Source organism: Takifugu rubripes, chromosome 2 (genome assembly GCF_901000725.2).
Source record: "Takifugu rubripes chromosome 2, fTakRub1.2, whole genome shotgun sequence".
NCBI classification, from domain to species: domain Eukaryota; kingdom Metazoa; phylum Chordata; class Actinopteri; order Tetraodontiformes; family Tetraodontidae; genus Takifugu; species Takifugu rubripes.
The window spans coordinates 11,958,325-11,976,786 of NC_042286.1; the positions used below are offsets into that span (position 1 = coordinate 11,958,325).

The following is an 18,462-nucleotide window of genomic DNA, read 5'->3' on the forward strand; positions in this document are numbered from 1 at the left end:
GACATCACGGAGTGTTCATTTTTAAATTCAAAAATCATGATTTGCGTCAAATGATTTCATGAGAAACCATGAAAAAGAATAGTGATAAGAACTTGAACATTTAAAAACTGGTCTGACAGTCAGAGACCCCCCCCCCCCGTGTTTTGGGTGACATTTTAATGTGGTCCTATTCAAAGACCCGCTCAATCACGAGGCCTCCTTTGATGTAGTGTTTGCTTGGATGGTTTCAGACAGAACCACGGACCTTTCACCCACTTTGATCTCTCAATAGCGGCGGAACCGACCGGTTCTCTGATGTTAATTCCTCATTTTCTCAAGCCAGAATCTTGCTACTTTAATTCATGCTTACAGAGAAAAAGGCGACAGTTTGCTTCAACATCTTTATTGAATCCACAAAGAGCACAATAAAGAAGAAATATAAATCCCACCTGAACAAAACTCTTCACGTGATCCGACATAACACATCTGGAAGAAAACACCAGACATGATGATATGTACAAAATATACAGAATATTTACAGAGTCCCTGTTCTGCCCCGCCGGCTTGTGACGCCGCTAAACCGATTTGACTGGAACCCAGTGGCCGTACGGCTTCCTGCTTTCATAGCTGTCGGCTCTGGCGGTGACTTTGGCGCCAGAAACGGCCACGGTGGGTTTGGCCACGCTGTTCTGGAATCGGAGAGAAGGCGCGTGAGAACGGGCCCGCGATTCCCCGAGCGCGGCGCCCAAAACCTGGAGACTTACGTTCATGCTGAAAGCAATCATCTTGCTTTTGGGGGACATCTTCGGACAGGGCGCCTCGTCCGCCTCCGCCTCGCTCTGTTTTGAAAGAAAGAAGAGAAGCGAGGCCAGTTAGGCAGAGCGGGAACCCCCCCCACCCCCGACCCGAGTCTCCCTCCTGGATAGCTGCATTACAAGTTCCCCCATATGGTTTTGACGTCTAGCTTCAACAAACTGCAGCTCTCATGCACCCAAAAAGTAACTAAAGAAAATGAAAATCACTGTCTACAGTGGGAGAATGATGGTGACGTAGGAATACCAGCCCCTCGGCACACGGCCCCGTGTACCAACTTATCTTTGGCGGCAGTTCTTCAGTTTTTAGCGCTCTCGACAGGAATTGTCTGTATAACGCAGTCCACACGCCTGTGCTCCATCAGCGCGCGGAGGACTCTGCTAAATAACAACGACCCATTTCAACTGCAAGTATAAATACATTTGTAAGGTCACACTTCCAACTCTGAGGTGTCTGTATGAACATGTCGTGTCTCGTGTGGCTATGTGTGACATTAGCATCTGTAGGAATGTTTATGGGTAAATGATCTATAGTGTGGAACTAAATGGTGCAGTGTCAACATTTCAAAAGTTGGCAATTGACCTTTCCTGCAAACCCATATTGTAGTCACCCATGTCACATGACAGCCCTTTATTCCCAGGTGCCGAAGAGTGAACAGGACCACTGTCATGTTATCTATGAAGACAGGAATAAATAGAGAGTATGTGCATTCCCCCAGGGGTCCAAAGGTTAACAGGACAGACAGGAAATTCAACACATCACACTTCAGGGTTGAAGAAAACACGTCAACGAATAAAGACTTTATATCACCGATAGTCTGCAGCGAACATCCAACAGCTTACACTTACTTTGAAGTAAATTAATGTGTAAATCAATAAGTCTTGATTTAAAATAGGTCTCCAAGAATGACCCTTGCAGACCCTACGGATATTTTAGGGGAATTAGTTTATTATGTTGATGTAGGATTAGTCAAATTATTATTTAAAAAATAAAAACCCTAAAAAACACACAGATGCCCACCTGTGATGGAGCCTTGTCCAAGTCATGTCTCACCCTTGTCTCTGGTAACTCCCATTTGGACGGGGGCATCGCACTCAGGATTGGTTTCACGCTCTCGGGCGCACTCAGGATCGGTTTCACGCTCTCGGGAAGCTCCAGATTATTCCTTCCCAGGGTCCTCATTGCATTGGCCTGTGCAGCTTCAAGGAGTTTTCTCTTATCTATAAGACATTTAATGTAGTTGGTCACCTCTCAAAAATACAAAGCTCTGCGAAGCTACAACTAACCGATTAACTCACCCTCGAGACTCAAATGGACGGAGCGTCCTGGAGACGGAGACCTTGGACGGCTTCTTTGGGTTCTAGGAGATCGGGAATCCCTGCGGCTGGACCTGCTCGCTATCCTCCTGTTCCTACGCCTGCTCTGATGGCCCGAGGACCTGGAGCGAGACCGATAATGTCTCCGGCGAGAGTATCCGTCTGGGGAGGGTGAGCAGGGATGGGAATGATGGCGGGTCCTATAGCCTAGGGGCGGCGAGCGGCGGTACCGCCCACGGCCATACCTGGAGTGGTTTTCACAGCGGCAACGTGAAGACCCTCTGTGACAACGAGGGCGAGAGCGGGACCTGGAATGACATGAGGACCTGCTGCTGGACGAAGATGACGAAGACCTGTACCGCCCCCTTTGGCGGCCGCGGCTTGAGGCCGAGGAGGGGCTGCCCCCACTGCTGGAGGAGCGGGAGCGACTGCGAGCCGGTGATTTCTGATCAAAGATGACGTTGATCCCGTCGCTCTGGCGAGCATGAGCCATGTCAGAATGCAGCTCCTTTGCCTTGACCATGGTTTTATCCCTTCCACAAGCTGAAATGACAAGGCAACTGCTTTACTAGACTTGTAATTTTCTAATTAGAAAACTAAACTAGCTATAATCTGGTGAGTTGTAACGGCGTTATTACGTGGAGTTGTAACAGGCAGCTCAAATCCCCACAGACTGACTTGTAACAGGCTACATAAAATAGGTTGTTTTGAGATCAATGGATGTGATCTTGGTCGATGATCCTTGGACAATTAAATTCTAGTCCCTCAGTTCTTAATCTAGAGTTAATTTTCTAACAAACGGGGGTTGTGACACAACCTTGGCGCAGGCGATAAAGGGCTGTTGCGTAACCGGTGTTCGGCACCGCCCCCAGCGACGAAATTGCGTAACTGCAAGTGACTAGAAAGTTCGGTAAATTTCCACAGTGACGCAACAGAAAAAAATAGAGACGATTTAGCGCAACTTCACGCGATTTGAGTCACATCATGTCTTTCACTTCTAATTTAGACGAATAAATGTGGGGATATAATCGTATTTTTAGTGGAAAAGTGAAGTACATTTCTTACCTTGTATAGTATGGCTCAAATCTTTAGTTCCGGAACGTTGATATGAGCGATGAAACTTGAAAAACACCAACGCTACCTTCAGAGTGTGGCCACAAGTCTGGATTACACAGGTAATTAAAATGATCGAAAATATTAGCCTTTAGGTATTTATCTGAACAAAAACAATCAGGATCTAAATGATAACTGCACACTTTGCTGTCGGCACTCGAGTAAGAAATGGCGGCGGAACCGCCTTATAAATAACAAATCACGTGTTCATTCTTCTTCTCTGGCTATATAATACTGCTACAGCAAAGGTCCGCTGCTGCCCCCAGATGGTGGTTTATGAATCTACAATTCATGGATGGATGTTTTTTTTTCTGCAAAAGTCCTGTTTGATAATTATGTTCAGAATAATAATCTTATTATTAGGAATAAAGAGTTTGACTGCCTTTAAACACTGATTTCATCAATCTGTCCGACTGTTTCCTCGTACGAGTGGTGAGACTGCTGAATGTAGCCTTCTGGCCCTTTAAATGCAGCGGGCGTTGACCTCGGCGAAGTTAGGAAACCAGGTTTGTTTTTTTTCTGCACGTTTCCTGTTTTTCCAGCCTTCAGCGGGAGCGGGTAGCTGCTTGTTTCAGGTCGATCGTGTGTGAAGGCGCTGCATTTGACCGCAAACATGGGCGTTCTGAGCGTGTTACCGTCCGATTTTGGCTACGTCATCTTCACCTACCTGTACAGCTGGGTAATGCTGGCCTATCTAGCGATCAAAGTTGGTTTGGCCAGAAAAAAATACGACGTCAAGGTAATGTGAATATTAAGAAACCTGCTTGGAAGCCTCATATTACGTCTCTGGCTTATGCATCACCGTTGCTTTGCAGTATCCCACAATGTACAGTGAGAAGGATCAGATGTTTAACTGCATCCAGAGGGCCCACCAGAACACCCTGGAGCTGTATCCCCAGTGGCTGGTTTTCCAGACCATCGCAGCTCTTGTCTACCCGGTTTGTACTTACTAAATAACACAAATCCACCACTGAGATCATTTTCATGCTTTTATTTCTGATATTGCGACTAACGGGAGTGGGGGGACCTTCTGCTCTTTGGCACAAATAGTTTAGACCAGAACTATGTTCCAACGCCCTGTCACAATGACTAAGCACATTTTCCTCATCCCTGTCCTTATCAAAGATCACTTATCTGTCCTTTCAGTTAACTGCATCTGTGCTGGGGGCAATTTGGGTGACCAGTAGATTTACCTATGCCTGGGGCTACTACACTGGAGGTAAGGCTGCAATATAGATTCCTTGTAATCTGGATTTGGATTACTTTGCCAAAATAAGGCCACATATAATGTTAAAAATGAATTAGCTTAGTGTTTAACCAACTAGTGATTAGCTTTAAAACAGCTACCATTTCACCTAAGATGGTCTCATTTGGGCATTCATATGCACCATTAGTTTGAATAACAGAATATCCATGTGTTAATCGAGTAGAATCGGAGTAAGAGCTGTAATCTAAGTATCAAAGGTGAAGCCCCCGTCCTTCTCCTGATCAATAATTTACAGGTGACTCGCCTAAGCACAAAATCGGGGGCTCAAACATAGTAAAAATGTATTTCCAAAATTCTAATTCACTTTAATTTATAAGGCACTTTTTAAATGGCCTTAGTTAACAAAGAGTTAAAGAGTTGCATCTCCACTCATAAAGCTATAAATTAAACAAGATTAGAGAAACAATATATCTTGTCTCCTTGGCCAGCGAGAAGAGGCATGTCAATACAGTGATCCCTCGTTTATCGCGGGAGTTGCACGCGAAAAGTGAAATCCGTGAAGTAGTCAGCTTTTTTATTTTTTTTTTATTTTACAATGCAATACTGAACTATAGAATGAAACCAAAAATCAAAACCTGTTTTAAAGCCCAAAATTTGTTTAAAACAATAATTTTAATATAGTAATACAAGGTTGGAAACATTGTCACTCGCGTATTTCCCAGTCCCAGCTGTGCCTCTTCGTCCTGACTCCGCTCCGCTGGAGCGTCTGTTTCTACTGAAGGCGCAGGACGTAAAGTTGCAAATGTAAAGTTGGCCGAATGTACAGAAACAAAAACTGTTGACAAGTGAAAAACCAATACAGTACAGCGTCAATATTTTATTTCTAGACAACAGTAAAGCCCCTGAGCCAATCAGGATTCAGAGCACAATGCACTGTAAAAATATCCGCACTGTAAAAAAAATCCGTGAAGCAGCGAAGCCGTGAAAGATGAAACGCGATATAGCGAGGGATCACTGTATTGACTTTTCAGATTTTCATTTAGCACAAAATGTTTAATCTTTTATGCTTTATTGCAGATCCGTCCAAAAGGCTGAATGGTGCCTATGGCTACATTGGATCCCTTGGAGTTATTGCTCTGTCTGTCTGCGTTGCCCTGCAGCTGCTGGGAGTCATCTAAGAAACATTGCCTTTATTGTAAATGCAACATTTAGTTCTGTCAAACACTAATGTATGTGTGGACATTTACAAATGTTAATGCTCAAAGGAAACAGGAATTTATGGAAAACTTTGTATGCTGTCATTTGTGGGATGTGTGTATTCCATAATTGTGCACATTATAAAACAACGAAGCATATGCTGAGTGATTCTGCAGTAATATGATAGTTGCAGTCTTTTTGAATATTAAAATGATCAGCTTTAGACAGGGGGCTTCATGTGACTCACTCATGATACCTCCCACAATAATCCCGCTCTGCACCAGGCGGCTGGTTCTGATTCTCCTGTCAAAGTTTCTTTCCCTAATATCAGTGATTAAAATATAAGTTTATTTTCTCACAGATTGTAACTGGCTGTGTTAATAAATTTCTAATCTTTCTACTTTAATCATTGCTTTGCTGTGTTTTACTTTAATAGTAAATGGATATGACACAAATAACAATTTAATGTCATTGAGTGACTGTAGAAATGCTTCAATTAATTGCTAGATCTTTCATCATAATGATGGCTAGCACAGCATCTTTTAATCGATTACTCTATGTAAGGTAGAATTGAAAAAGTAAATAAACATAAATTGGCTATAGAAGAAAAATGTTAAGTCCTTTGCCTGTCTTTTGGCAGCATGAAATAAAAGAAAATGCTCATTGAAGCGAGGCATGCTAGCCTTTCTTATTTCTCCATTACTATACAAGACTGTACACTGGAGGGTGTTAATTGTTTGTGGCTGGCTACATATATGATGTTTAAATGCTCCCGAAATGTTACGTTTAGAATCGTTTGGTCGTGAAAGGAGTTCCCATTTTTCCTACACCACCTGAAGGCATCAATTTCAGCAGCGTCTCGGAGGCTCCCGATAGTGGGCAGCAAGTGCGCATGCGCGTGATTGAGCTCTTCGGAAGCTAAGTCGGGGTTTTATCCAGGGGGTCTACATCAAAGAAACGAAAACTAAAAGGTAAAACGGTCCCTCGAGAGAGTAAACTACCAGTGTCGGCGTTGTTTTTTGCACGATGTTACGGCTGACGTTGGCGCTATTCTGCACTTTCGCCTTCGTCGCAAACAGAAACCTTCAAGGAAATGTTTGCTAATTCCAAAGCGATGAACAAAAGAGTCCTACGACATACTTCTGTTCTGCGTGAAAACCCTTCCTTACCTGGGAAATCGCGTAAATCGTTGGCACCAGCGTTGAAAAAGACGCGAGGAATTAAAAGTCGGAGGAGATAATTGGTAGTTTTGGTCTGGGCGGCACGTCGAAGCCAAAGCGTTGGGATATGACAACACAAGAGTTACTGCGTCGTCGCAGTGTGTCGTATTTCAAAATTACTGCCTGTAGTTTCACCTCCACGCACTTTCCCCGCAGTCATGTCAGGATTTCTGGACGGGATCCGATGCGGAGACTGCGAGTGCAGCGTGGACTGGGGGGAGAGGAGGAACGCCATCGCATCCGTGGCTGCAGGAGTTCTGGTACATATCGGTCGCGGATTAAAAAGTAACTGCACGAGTAGGAAGTCTTTCCTGACACGCCTGACCTGCATGTTCGTGCTTGTGATCTGTGCAGTTTTTCACCGGGTGGTGGATCATAATCGATGCGGCAGTGAAATACCCCGGAGAGGCAGACTTCCATCACGCCTATCACACATGTGGAGTCATCGCGACTTTGGCCTTTCTCATGTAAGAACCGGTTGTCGTGATGTGTGGAGAAAAGGATCCCGGCTTCCTGAATGTGATAGCATCACATGATCCAAGTGTGGGGTTTCAGTCACGTGATCACCGCTGGGTGCCTTTTGAAGAGGTTGAGGTCAACGGTGGGAATCTTGCACGGATAATGGGGGGGATTAGTTTTTTCTCCAGGGCAAAAAGAGGCGCTAATGCAGCTTTTTAGTTAGATTAAAGTATTGAAAACTGCCCTGACACGTCTTTCTAACGCGTGACATTCAGGGTCGCCACGCCACATACATCCGTGGCTTAGTTGATGCTTTGGGCTGATCACATGTTGCGTTAGGCCAGTTGGGCTTTCAAGTGAGAAAATAAGAACAGTATTTTTACAATTGTGTAAGCTTCTAGATAAGTCTCCTCTCATTCCTCCCCCTCTAGGATCAATGCTGTTTCTAATGGGCAGGTGAGAGGCGACAGCTACAGCGAAGGCTGCATGGGACAGATCGGTGTGTAGAAGATATTTTTGAACTAATCTCTGTCATCTGAGACGGCAAACTCAAGGAGAATGGCTGTTTGGAACCATTCCCTGCCTCACCCTTTTGTTATCTCTGTCAGGCGCTCAAGTGTGGCTCTTCATTGGCTTCATGCTGGCTTTTGGCTCCCTCATTGCTTCCATGTGGATTCTCTTTGGAGGATTCGTGGTGCCTCGTAGGTTCCCATTATCTTCACCTTGTTGCTTCGTTCAGCACTGTCTAAGTATGAGCCAATTCTTGGTGTCTAACCTTTAAATCTGCCCCCCTGCAGAGAAGCCAATCATGTATCCTGGTATTGCCATTTTCTTCCAAAATGCTTTCATCTTCTTCGGGTAAGCGAACAGTCCTCAGCACATCTTCCCTACAGGGGCCTCTGTTTTCAGAACATATACTTCTCACACCGTCTGCTCATCTTCTCAGGGGTTTGATCTTCAAGTTTGGGCGCACTGAGGACCTGTGGCAGTAACCATCTACCCTGCCCACTCTTTGTATACTCTGCTTTCTGTGTCGTATGAAACAGATTCGCTTCACTGATTACCCACTTTGCAATTACGCAGTTTTAGCCTTTGAAATAACATACTGTATTTAATTTATATACTTTTCTGTATGATGGCTTGATCATTAATGAGCACAAAATTCTCAAAGTTGATGTGGCACATCTGTAAAATGTGTCTGTTTCCACATGTAGCCAGAGGTGGGAGTTTCATTGGTTACAGGTTAAATATTTTGGGAGCATTATTTCCATTAACTGTCTACTTTCCTCTTACACACACACACACACACACACACAGGGACATGCTCCCACTTTACATCAACTACTTCTGTAGGGGAAATAACAGAAATGATTATGGTACAAGTTATCATTGCTGATATTTTATGATACAGCAGATGTTTTATTTACTGAATGTAACCACATGAGGAGTTTTTTTTTTTCATAAACTCTGGAACTTTGCGGTCATCTGAATTCAATATCGGGGGTGAATGGGAGAACCTTGGAGCCGACAAGCGTTGGTGGTGTGTTTACTGGAGAGAGTGTGTATTCGACTGCTTGTGTGACATCCAGACTGCTCTCTGAACCCGTGGTGGCATTAAACAGAATAACACACGATGCCTCTTGAGCCTTAATATTCTTTTCAGTATTTTTATCACAGTCTCGCCACATTAAAACTTGTCTTTTTCCTCTGAAGTTACTTGCCCACTGCAAGATGGGGAAACTGAAAGAGGAGGGGAGGGGGGGGCAACAGAAATAAATGGTTTTTTAAAAGCACCTTGTAATGATAACGCTGGATGTTGTTGGTTACCTCCCAGAAAGCCTGATCATCAAAACATTTCTTGTCCTGGGGTGGTCTCCAAAAGTTCCACTTGAGTATGATCCCTTTGAACAAACGTGCAGAGCATTAACACTGAAGAACAGGCAGTGCTGCTGTGTGCATTCTACGCCTCTATCTTCCATGGCCGCGCTGTGCCGCAGTGAAATGGTTGCCAAGGCCTCCCAGATGCAGGATTTACCTGTGACGAGCCCCATGGAGAGACTCAAGGCCAGAGTCAATAAGAGGGTACACATGTGGAATACTGCAAAGCGGACTGCCCTATAAAATAAGAGAGGTCACGTGTGGGAGGTTACACCCTTTCTTAGTTGTGTAATAGTTGCAGCCTTACGTTGTGGGATCGTCACAGGCCTGGATCTGTAGGAGCAGGTGGGCCACCCATCCCAGAAGTCCAGGTATGGCGTGAGTGCTCAGAACATCGCGGGCGTCGTGGAACCAATGTGCCAGCAGCATGGGCCCCTGGAAGATCAAATTGACCTGGGCGTCATGAGGTGAACATGCCATGCTCGCTTTGGTTTCGTCGATCGAGATCCAGACCTTGAGATATCGAAATCCAGCCGTGGAGAGGACGGCGGCAGAATATCCGACTGTCATGGCTTCCCATGGATGACGCACGGCTGTCAGACAAACGCCGATGGCAACTCCACCGGCGTGGATGCACGAGTGCATCTGGATCTGAGGTGGGGGGGGGGGGGACTGGTTAATTATGAGAACGCTCTCGTTTAGGTTTGGGTGTCTCACCAGGTTGAGTGTTCCTTTGGGGTTCGAGAGCACCGTTACAGCTGCTGCTGTCACAGCACTGGCGGCCAGGGCCAGGTAGGTGCTCAACACAGCCTCGAGAGCCCTCACCGGGGTGCGATCATCCACCAGGATGGAGTTAAAACTGGGCCAAAACATCCATATGAAGACTGACCCTGGAGGACAAGCGTTAAAACAGCCACCAGCATTTGCTTATGTTCACGAGTGGGGCTGCCCGGTTCGTACCCAACATTGAGAAGAGTCCCGATTTGTAGGCTGATTTCTCCTTCTCGAATTGCTTCTCGCATCCCTTCCAATCCAGGATCCAGGTGAGCGCGAGTCCAAAAAAGGGGCCAAAGATATGAAGCTGCATGATGCTGTTCAGGAGCTGCACCTGGAGTCACCAACAGCCTTTACATTCCCGTTACCGGCACCGGGGAAGAGAACGTGACACGATGGACAAAGGTGACGTATACCCTGAGGAGACTGCGGAGGAGCCATTCGTTGAGGATGAACCCTGTCACCTCCAGCAGGGCGGCGAGAGTGAGCTGGACGGGGTTGGTCTTCCCCAAGACGGCTCCAATGGAAATGAGTGCAGAGGCCGTGCACATCTCTGCTACCACTAGACTGTATATGTGTCCGTTACGCCATGTACGCATGTCAAACACAGCGAATTCAAAAGGAGAACAACCCACCTCCTCAAATTGATGCTGACCTTCCCTCTGTAGTACCAGGACTCCATTCCGTTGAGAACGATTGCCCATTGGGTCGCCACGGCAGCCACGAGGAGGTTGAAGCCGATGCTGCTGAAGCCGTATCGGACGAGAAAGGAGCCTAAGAAGCCAAATCCTAGGAAGACGATCACCTGTACGTCCTGGAACGCTGCAAAAGAATAAAAAATACATGATGTTTTGGGGGAAAACGCAGGTCCTCTGAGGGCTGACGAGTCAGTTGAGTGTTTGAGCTTATCAATTCCCAACAGTGACCCCTCCCGCCCCACCCCCACCCCCCCCTTGGAGAACATATCAAGTTTAACAACACATAAATACCCTCATTAACCCAGTTTTCTTTGAGTGTATCGCCCAAATGCACAAACAAAATGCTTTCCAGCCGCCCCCCCCCACCCCTACCACCAAACCTTACTTGCGTAGAAGTCCCTCGTAAGATCCGTGTGTGTGTCGATCTCCACATAAAAGACGTATATGGCGATGAAGCCCATCTGTAGGAAGAGGAGCAAAGGTGCCAGGCGGGAGCGCAGACTCGGCGCGTACTGTGGAGCCATTGGAGATGTTCCCTGTGCAGCTTCCCTTCCAAATGACGCACGTGTGGCCCTGCAGCTCCTTTGAGCGCAACTGAGACGCTTTTATCAGCTGCTGGACACGAAAGGTTTCGGATTCATTCCAACTGAACTCGCATTAGTCAGCATTGCTGTTGGTTTCTCCAGAAAACACCACAACTGTGCTATTTTGAGGGGGGGAACCTGTCTTTTATATGGAAAAATGCTGTTTAAATCTATTCAACATCTACGCACAGTATCATTTACATAAGAACCAAATGCAATTTAAGGGTTGTGTTTTTATCAAACCTTCTGCCAGATAGTTTGCCTTTAACTCACTTATTAACCCCCTTTTATAAATTAATCATCCCATTTTTTCCATTTAAGCCCCTTTAAAATCTGCAATATAATGAATGGTTTAAAAATATAAAACATACAGCAAGCTAAATGCCATTCTAGCTGTGTTTGTCCGCTAAAGTTTGATAATAGTTTCTAAATTCCCCCCGAGGTTAAAAGGTTAAAACGTCTCCAAGATCCCGGATGTGGATACCAAAAAAAAAAAAAACAGGAAATGAGTATTGGCCCCGCCTCTACTGGCAGCTCATTGGTCAATCGGCGGTGCCCAATTTGTCCACAAGCATGTGATTGGTTGAGCTCGGAGCCCCTCCCCGCGCTGCTGTCCCCGCTCTTCCTCGTTGTCTTTGGTGGAGCCTTGCGGGACCGGTGGCCCCGCAGCGTCACTGGCTGCGTTCCGCATCTGTCAAAGACAAAGGTCTCGCCGCAACGATCGATTGGGCACGCCAGCAGTCTGACAAGCGGACGCGACGCACGACACGGTCGGGACTCAGTGAGTCTGCGCCAAGAGCAAAAGAGGAGGTTCCCGAATAGAGTCCTTTATTTATTTCTTTGTTTGCAGCGGGTAAAAATAATAACAGCGAAACACGCCACAGACACTTCATTTATTGCATTTGTCCTCATACACTATAAAACTGGATAAGATTACAGTCGTTACTCGAAGGCCAAAGCCAAGGGGAGGAGGATGAAGCGGCGCAATGCGGAATGCAGCAAACTCCGACGGCCAATAAAACGGAATCGAATAACTGAGGGTATTTACGGCAGGTAACTTTAATTGTGATTCCAGGGGGGTTTAGTGGGTGAAGGTGTTTGTGTCTTCATGGCTGCAGAGAGTGAGACTGCCTTATTATGTCAGTGAACTGCTCCAGCTAGCTAGCATATTACCCTAGCTAGCTAACTATGTTTTCCCGATGCACATTAGCAGGTAACGCTAGCTGTCAGGCTAATATAGCTCTGACGCTAGGCCCCGAAAGAGCCTGTCTTAAAACATGTCATATGGAACTGCATTCTAAAATCACAATTGCAGCGTTTTTGAATACCGACGACACGAATGACTGTCTACATCTGTCCCCGTGCAGTTGTCATCGATTCGCCTCGTCATAAATAGTAGCTTCAGTGTTAGCCTAAGGTAATGAAATTGGCTAGCTGCAAACTATCCATTGCCAGCCCTGGCACATAAATGCTGTGGGCCTGTTAGTTTATCATCAACATGAAGCTTTCCCCGGAGTCATGGCCGTTAGTGCGGCCGTTGACGAGCGTTTCTCGCTCGCTTGTCCGGATCGCCTAAAGTTGCAGTTACATGTTGTCCCCGGTGATCCCCGACAGGTTCTGCTCCTGTGACTTCTCATGTTGAGAGACCCCAAACTTTGAGGGCCATTGCTTCCACACGTGGCATCTCACGCAGAGATGCGGGGCGGCTCTTGAATCACGGAGCAGATGCTGCTGTCACAAAACAGTGGCCCTCAGATCACACGACGCTGCCCACTGTCGGGGGCCCTGGATGCAGAACATCTCATCTTTTAATCACCCTCATCTTATTCATTTGATGTGATTCGTGGCAGCTATGTTTCCTTCACACATCTAAACCACCATGTCTGTTCTGACCCATGTTTGGCCACGTTTAAGAAGTATAAATGTGTGGTTTTTGTCCCCCCCAGTACCTTCCTGTACCTGAAGTTCCTGGTAGTGTGGGCACTGGTGCTACTGGCAGACTTTGTACTGGAATTCAGGTTTGAATACCTCTGGCCATTCTGGCTCTTCCTCCGGAGTGTGTATGACTCCTTCAAATACCAGGGGTTGGTGAGTGGACCTGGCTTCATATCATCTTTATGATTGGGGAAAAATAAAATAATTACATTTGGATGCTGGTTGATATCTTAGCATAAAGATTGTTAAAATGCCACAGCAAATGGGTGAAAACAGGAGTTTCTTTTTTTTAATTTCATAAAAATTGTTGTACCGAACCTCAAATCTTGATGAAGAGTGAATTATCTCATTAGCCCGGGTGCAAATTTGTATTTGATACGTCACAAACCACAAATGTCGGTTAGCAACAAACTCTGAAACGTGGTTTTATCAGGCGGTCCAGACGTCGGCCGTCGTAACCCCCGTCCTCTCTCCTCAACAGGCCTTCTCAGTGTTCTTTGTGTGTGTGGCGTTTACCTCGGACATCATTTGCCTCCTCTTCATCCCGGTGCAATGGCTGTTCTTCGCTGCCAGCACCTACGTGTGGGTGCAGTACGTGTGGCACACAGGTAAAAAACCTCGTGTGTATCCACAACGCGCACGAGCACGTGTTCATTTGCTGGGCTCGAATGTCTTTTCTTAGGAATCTCAGATTTGTGCGTGCGCTGCTTGGGTTAGTTGTCGGTTTGATTTAGTAACACCCCCCCCCCCACCACACACACACACACACATGCCCAAAGACCACGTGTCAGATTGAAATCCCAGTGCCAGTTTTGGGGGAGGGAATGGTGCCCAGTTGCTTCCTGATCCCTCCAGCGTTACTCAGCAGGGACATTCACGTCCATAGGATGTCACATGAGTATTAATATCTCTCAGCAGCCTGTTTGTGAAAGCGTCTGGGTTTTTCTCCCGTGTGTGTTTATTGATATTATAGAATATTATTTGTTCTGCTCTTTTCCCAGAGAGAGGTGTGTGTTTGCCCACCGTTTCTCTGTGGATCCTGTTTGTGTACATAGAGGCAGCCATCAGATTCAAAGACCTGAAGAACTTCCACGTGGACTTGTGTCGTCCTTTTGCTGCGCATTGGTAAGCTGCCATTCTAACCAGGTGCTAACTAACTCTTTATTTTGAGAAAACTCGAAGTTTCCATACGTTAAAGTTCAGTTTTGTGTACTTGTGATGTGCTGTGGAGCTCTCAGCTCTCTCTTTTTTTTTCTTTTCACCGTGCGTCTCCTCAGCATCGGCTACCCCGTGGTCACACTGGGCTTTGGCTTCAAGAGCTATGTGAGCTATAAGATGCGTCTCCGGAAGCAGAAGGAGGTGCAGAAGGAGAACGAGTTTTACATGCAGCTGCTGCAGCAGGCTCTGCCCCCGGAGCAGCAGATGCTTCAGAGGCAAGAGAGGGAAGCAGAAGAAGGTAGGTGTCACACAGGCACCACCCAGAGGGCTGAAGCCGTTCCATTCATTTGATATTTTTTAGCCTAAATAGCAACATATTGACGTCAGTTGGGATAGTTTGTCCTCTAGAGTTGCTCATTCATCCTCCAGATTTGTCTCTTTAGTCACTTTTCGGACCAATCTCGAGGCTCTACATGGCCCAACGTCTTCAGGACTTTTACTTTTCTTCTCTCTTCATACAGCAGCACTTAAAGGAATATCTGAAGTGGAGGCGCCGCCAGTGACTCAGAACGGTGCGCCAGCCAACAAAAAGACATCGGCAACACTGCCGGAACTTGAATTTAGAGAAAAAGGGAAAGACGGAAAAGGCGGCGGGGAGGCTAAAAAGCAGCACAACAGCATCCTGCCGTCAGCGGTGGACTCTAAACTCCAGGAGATGGAGTATATGGAGAACCATATGAACAGCAAGAGACTGACCACAGAGCTGGGCAGCACAGAAAACCTGCTGCTTAAAGAGGACAATTCCTCCTGTTCCTCCTCATCTTCCTCCTCCTCCAAAAATTACAAAAACGCCAGCAGCAACTCCTCGACGCTAAACTCCTCCCCCCGCGGCCACAGCGCCACCAACGGCAGCGTGCCCACGGCCGCGCCGTCGTCCTCCTCTTCCACGGGGAGGAACGAGAAGAAGAAGCTGGCGGCGGGAAAGGGGACGTCAGGGGGGTCCCACAAAGACCCCACCGACAACTGCATCCCCAACAACCAGCTGAGTAAGCCAGAAGCACTTGTGAGGTGAGACGCCACGAGGCAGAGACGCCGCCACTCGCCGCGGCGTTGCGACATTTTACAGTGGACGGAGCTTCCTGCATGATTATATCTCATGTAATGTAATTGGTAGAGAGTCAGAACCAGTTAGATGGTTCACCTGTTGTTGTTTATCTTTATTTTAGCTTTTTTTTGTGTGGAGTGGCGAATGTTCTAACGCGCAACAACGTGTCTCGCTCCTCTGTCCACGCGGCCGCTGCAGATTGGAGCAGGACGTGAAGAAGTTAAAGGCCGACCTGCAGGCCAGCCGGCAGGTGGAGCAGGACCTGCGCAGCCAGATCGGCTCCCTGGGAAGCAGCGAGCGCTCCGTACGGAGCGAGCTGGGCCAGCTGCGCCAGGAGAACGAGCTGCTGCAGAACAAGTGAGTGGAGGCGGCGCCGCCGCTTCCGCTGCCTCCGACATGAGGCGCGTTCAATCGCCGCGCGCACGGTGGGTTGACGGGGTTGTTTTTGGGTCCGCGTAGGCTCCATAATGCCGTCCAGGCCAAGCAGAAGGACAAACAGGCAGCGGGCCAACTGGAGAAGAGACTCAAAGCAGAGCAGGAAGCTCGAGCCACTGCAGAGAAACAGCTCGCAGAAGAAAAGAAGAGGAAGAAGCTGGAGGAGGCCAGAGCGGTAGCACTCGCAGCAGCGTCCAGGTACGTTAAACGCACGGCGAAATAAAGTTCTGGCTGGCTTTGGCGAGCGTCGCTCAGGTGTCGCGCTCTGCTCCCTGTGCCTGTTCAGAGGGGAGTGCACGGACACGCTGCGGCGGCGCATCACCGAGTTAGAAACAGAGTGTAAGAAGCTAACGATGGACATCAAGCTAAAGGAGGAGCAGATCAGAGAGCTGGAACTGAAGGTTCAGGTAAAAACGGAGGCTTGCGCAACATTTAATGGCCATCGAGCGATGTGTCGGCGTCTAATTCCTCAACTTTCTCCTTTTCTGTGTCTGCCAGGAGCTTCATAAATATAAGGAAAATGAAAAAGACACAGAGGTGCTGATGTCGGCGCTGTCGGCCATGCAGGACAAGACCCAGCACCTGGAGAACAGCCTGAGCGCGGAGACCAGGATCAAACTGGACCTGTTCTCCGCACTGGGCGACGCCAAGAGGCAGCTGGAAATCTCTCAAGGTTCGGTCCCTTCTTCAGTTTGAGCGTCGAGCCAAGTTGACTTTCCAATTCAAAACGCTAAAGAAGCGCGTTGCCTCAGGCCGTGCGTAAAAACCTCAGCCTCTACTGACCCCCTATCTGGTTTCCAGGTCAGATCCTGCAGAAGGACCAGGAGATAAAGGACCTGAAGCAGAAGATAGCCGAGGTCATGGCCGTCATGCCCAGCATCTCTTACACAGCGGACACCAGCAGCATGACACCCGTGGCGCCACATTACTCCTCCAAGTTCATGGACACCAACTCCTCCGGCCTGGACCCCAACGCCTCCGTTTACCAACCACTCAAGAAGTGAACGCTTGGTCTCACTCTCATCTCTCACCTCCCTTTTTTTTTCGTGCCCCCCCCCCCTCTTTGCAGACCCACCACTTTCTTCTCCCCTCACCGGGTCAGACGGATGTTGTTTTGTGTGACTGTTTGTTGTAGTTAAAACAAAGAAAAGGAAAAAAAAAAAAAACTTAAAATGGGCATCACGTCAACTAGGGAGTCCCAGTATGTTCTTCAGTGTCTAGTGAAACCTCACAGAATCGGGTGTTTACCTTCATCTCAGCGGTGTCGCCCGCTCCGCCGCTCACCTGCTCTTTGGCCCCGCAGACGAGCCGCTCCATCGCCCAAGCTTGGTTTTTGTCCCCTTTCTTTTAAAAAAAATGGAAATAAGTTCTCATTTTTGCCCGTAAAGGCGGTACTGCGACATCATCCAACCAGAGGAACGTAGCACCCCCCCCCACGTTTGAATTGGGTCGTCATTCAAAGTGCCCCTTTAAGCGTATTGTGCGATTCCGTTTGTTCGTACGCGGTGATTTCAACAGGCTGGAGTTGTTAATAGCATCAAGCTGGAGGAAATCTGAGTGGCAGACGTTGGTGAGAGGGCACCTTCCCACAGACCCGCCTGGTTCTTCCTTCAGGGGGCGTCGATGCCAAGGACATTTGGCCCAAAACCGCCTGAACATAACGCAGCTAAACACCGATTGGATCTTCTAAGAGGCAGATGTTTGACGTGGTTCCGGCTTTCCACTTTGTCCCACCTTGATTTCTCTCCGCTGCCTAAAAATGCCGTCGTCCTTTTTAGTTCTGCTTTTTCCCGCCATATTTTGCACACGTGGAGGAGCGCAAGGGAACGCTGCTAATGTCGCTAATGTAGCAGCGAGATGATCGCTGGAGTAACTTGAACGAGTTCTCCCTCCTCGGTTTGTGCCAAGACTGGAAAGCCCCCCCCCCCCTAAAATCGTAGAATGTACTGCAACTATCTCGGCTGACGTTACTTTCAGATATCCGGGTAAATATTCCTGAATGGAGGCGTTTGTTTGGCAGGTAGAGACGCTGGTCCCCCGTTGGTTGTAGCCAGTGTAGGGAAGTCGGGGACCGAAAGAGGCTGAATTCTTTTGTGAATGTTAAAAATATCTGAATTGTTCAAAAGTGGTTCTATCAAGCAGATTTGGGATATGATTTTTCCCAGAAGAAAAATTCCCTCAAGTTTTTCGTGCATGTGGTTTTCACCTAGTGCAAACAAAAAAATAAAAAATGGAGACCTATTTCACGCCGGTTGTCATCACCGGCTCCTGGAAAAAAAATGTGGAATATGTTCGGTTTGGTTAGTTGTCGGCTCAGCAGATTGAGAGTAATGAGGAGTGTTCTTTTTTGTTTCTGTGCCCACAGTCACTGCTGTCCCCCCCCCCCCCCCCCCCCAGGTCTGACCTTGGCTGTGCTCTCGCTCTGTGAGGTTTAAGGAATAAAAAAAAAAAAAAAAAATCTTGCAAATTCAATTTTTTCTCTTGCTGTCATGTACATTTCTGTGTCCAACTGATTTATTTATTGCTGCTTAGTCTTTCTGCACACTGGATCTTAGTAGCGACTTAGTGTTGGATTCTTATCAGTAAGACCC

At 47.3% G+C, this 18,462-nt stretch overlaps 5 protein-coding genes across 13 annotated transcripts; 3 read left to right on the forward strand and 2 right to left on the reverse strand.

Annotated features, from left to right (window-relative positions):
- Nucleotides 1–366: 366 nt before the first annotated feature.
- rsrp1 (arginine/serine-rich protein 1) lies at nucleotides 367–3,403 on the reverse strand. 7 transcript variants are annotated; one of them, XR_965442.2, is made up of 6 exons: nucleotides 3,174–3,403; nucleotides 2,091–2,651; nucleotides 1,813–2,012; nucleotides 1,375–1,467; nucleotides 744–1,169; nucleotides 367–668 (listed from the first exon to the last, which is right to left on the reverse strand). XR_965442.2 is itself a non-coding variant. In XM_011615663.2 (6 exons), the coding sequence occupies exons 2-6, from the start codon at nucleotides 2,592–2,594 to the stop codon at nucleotides 555–557; spliced, it is 810 nt and encodes a 269-aa protein (XP_011613965.1). In that variant the 5' UTR covers nucleotides 2,595–2,651; nucleotides 3,174–3,402; the 3' UTR covers nucleotides 367–554. The 7 variants fall into 7 exon arrangements, 2 of the variants coding, with proteins under 2 accessions (XP_011613965.1, XP_011613958.1); XR_965441.2 differs by having other exon boundaries at nucleotides 744–1,196; XM_011615663.2 differs by lacking the exon at nucleotides 1,375–1,467 and having other exon boundaries at nucleotides 744–818; nucleotides 2,091–2,270; nucleotides 2,354–2,651; nucleotides 3,174–3,402.
- A 316-nt stretch (nucleotides 3,404–3,719) lies between these two features.
- mgst3b (microsomal glutathione S-transferase 3b) lies at nucleotides 3,720–6,031 on the forward strand. Its single transcript, XM_003962410.3, has 4 exons — nucleotides 3,720–3,960; nucleotides 4,037–4,159; nucleotides 4,368–4,440; nucleotides 5,506–6,031. Exons 1-4 carry the CDS (start codon nucleotides 3,835–3,837, stop codon nucleotides 5,604–5,606), a joined length of 423 nt encoding a protein of 140 aa, XP_003962459.1. The 5' UTR covers nucleotides 3,720–3,834; the 3' UTR covers nucleotides 5,607–6,031.
- Nucleotides 6,032–6,438: 407 nt separating this feature from the next.
- Nucleotides 6,439–8,938, forward strand: tmem50a (transmembrane protein 50A). The gene is made up of 7 exons (XM_003962409.3): nucleotides 6,439–6,596; nucleotides 7,002–7,105; nucleotides 7,200–7,312; nucleotides 7,736–7,803; nucleotides 7,913–8,005; nucleotides 8,102–8,162; nucleotides 8,251–8,938. Exons 2-7 carry the CDS (start codon nucleotides 7,004–7,006, stop codon nucleotides 8,294–8,296), a joined length of 483 nt encoding a protein of 160 aa, XP_003962458.1. The 5' UTR covers nucleotides 6,439–6,596; nucleotides 7,002–7,003; the 3' UTR covers nucleotides 8,297–8,938.
- Nucleotides 8,939–8,951: 13 nt separating this feature from the next.
- Nucleotides 8,952–11,223, reverse strand: rhd (Rh blood group, D antigen). The gene is given in 10 exon segments (NM_001032763.1): nucleotides 8,952–9,044; nucleotides 9,132–9,205; nucleotides 9,340–9,419; nucleotides 9,490–9,617; nucleotides 9,696–9,833; nucleotides 9,900–10,072; nucleotides 10,143–10,290; nucleotides 10,373–10,523; nucleotides 10,592–10,778; nucleotides 11,040–11,223. Coding segments are annotated over 10 exon segments (1,245 nt in total). The 5' UTR covers nucleotides 11,179–11,223; the 3' UTR covers nucleotides 8,952–9,017.
- A 636-nt stretch (nucleotides 11,224–11,859) lies between these two features.
- maco1b (macoilin 1b) lies at nucleotides 11,860–18,310 on the forward strand. Of its 3 annotated transcripts, none has more exon segments than NM_001078595.1 (11): nucleotides 11,860–12,291; nucleotides 13,185–13,326; nucleotides 13,655–13,781; nucleotides 14,175–14,298; nucleotides 14,451–14,629; nucleotides 14,853–15,399; nucleotides 15,635–15,793; nucleotides 15,896–16,069; nucleotides 16,158–16,278; nucleotides 16,370–16,544; nucleotides 16,673–17,036. In NM_001078595.1, coding segments are annotated over 11 exon segments (2,031 nt in total). In that variant the 5' UTR covers nucleotides 11,860–12,211; the 3' UTR covers nucleotides 16,876–17,036.
- The last annotated feature ends 152 nt before the right edge of the window (nucleotides 18,311–18,462 follow it).

What these genes read in the sequence shown, in the direction of transcription:
- mgst3b (XM_003962410.3), top strand. Translation starts at nt 3,835, where the DNA reads ATGGGCGTTCTGAGCGTGTTACCGTCCGATTTTGGCTACGTCATCTTC. An exon ending in TCGCAGCTCTTGTCTACCCG is followed by an intron (nt 4,160 to 4,367) that starts GTTTGTACTTAC and finishes CTGTCCTTTCAG; the next exon opens with TTAACTGCATCTGTGCTGGG. An exon ending in CTGGGGCTACTACACTGGAG is followed by an intron (nt 4,441 to 5,505) that starts GTAAGGCTGCAA and finishes GCTTTATTGCAG; the next exon opens with ATCCGTCCAAAAGGCTGAAT.
- tmem50a (XM_003962409.3), top strand. Translation starts at nt 7,004, where the DNA reads ATGTCAGGATTTCTGGACGGGATCCGATGCGGAGACTGCGAGTGCAGC. An exon ending in CCGTGGCTGCAGGAGTTCTG is followed by an intron (nt 7,106 to 7,199) that starts GTACATATCGGT and finishes TGATCTGTGCAG; the next exon opens with TTTTTCACCGGGTGGTGGAT. An exon ending in TGGAGGATTCGTGGTGCCTC is followed by an intron (nt 8,006 to 8,101) that starts GTAGGTTCCCAT and finishes GCCCCCCTGCAG; the next exon opens with AGAAGCCAATCATGTATCCT.
- rsrp1 (XM_011615656.2), bottom strand. Translation starts at nt 2,631, where the DNA reads ATGGTCAAGGCAAAGGAGCTGCATTCTGACATGGCTCATGCTCGCCAG. An exon ending in CGTCCATTTGAGTCTCGAGG is followed by an intron (nt 2,013 to 2,090) that starts GTGAGTTAATCG and finishes AATGTCTTATAG; the next exon opens with ATAAGAGAAAACTCCTTGAA. An exon ending in TGATTGCTTTCAGCATGAAC is followed by an intron (nt 669 to 743) that starts GTAAGTCTCCAG and finishes CTCCGATTCCAG; the next exon opens with AACAGCGTGGCCAAACCCAC.
- maco1b (XM_011615624.2), top strand. Translation starts at nt 12,212, where the DNA reads ATGAAGCGGCGCAATGCGGAATGCAGCAAACTCCGACGGCCAATAAAA. An exon ending in AAGCCAGAAGCACTTGTGAG is followed by an intron (nt 15,400 to 15,634) that starts GTGAGACGCCAC and finishes CGGCCGCTGCAG; the next exon opens with ATTGGAGCAGGACGTGAAGA. An exon ending in AGCTGGAACTGAAGGTTCAG is followed by an intron (nt 16,279 to 16,369) that starts GTAAAAACGGAG and finishes TGTGTCTGCCAG; the next exon opens with GAGCTTCATAAATATAAGGA.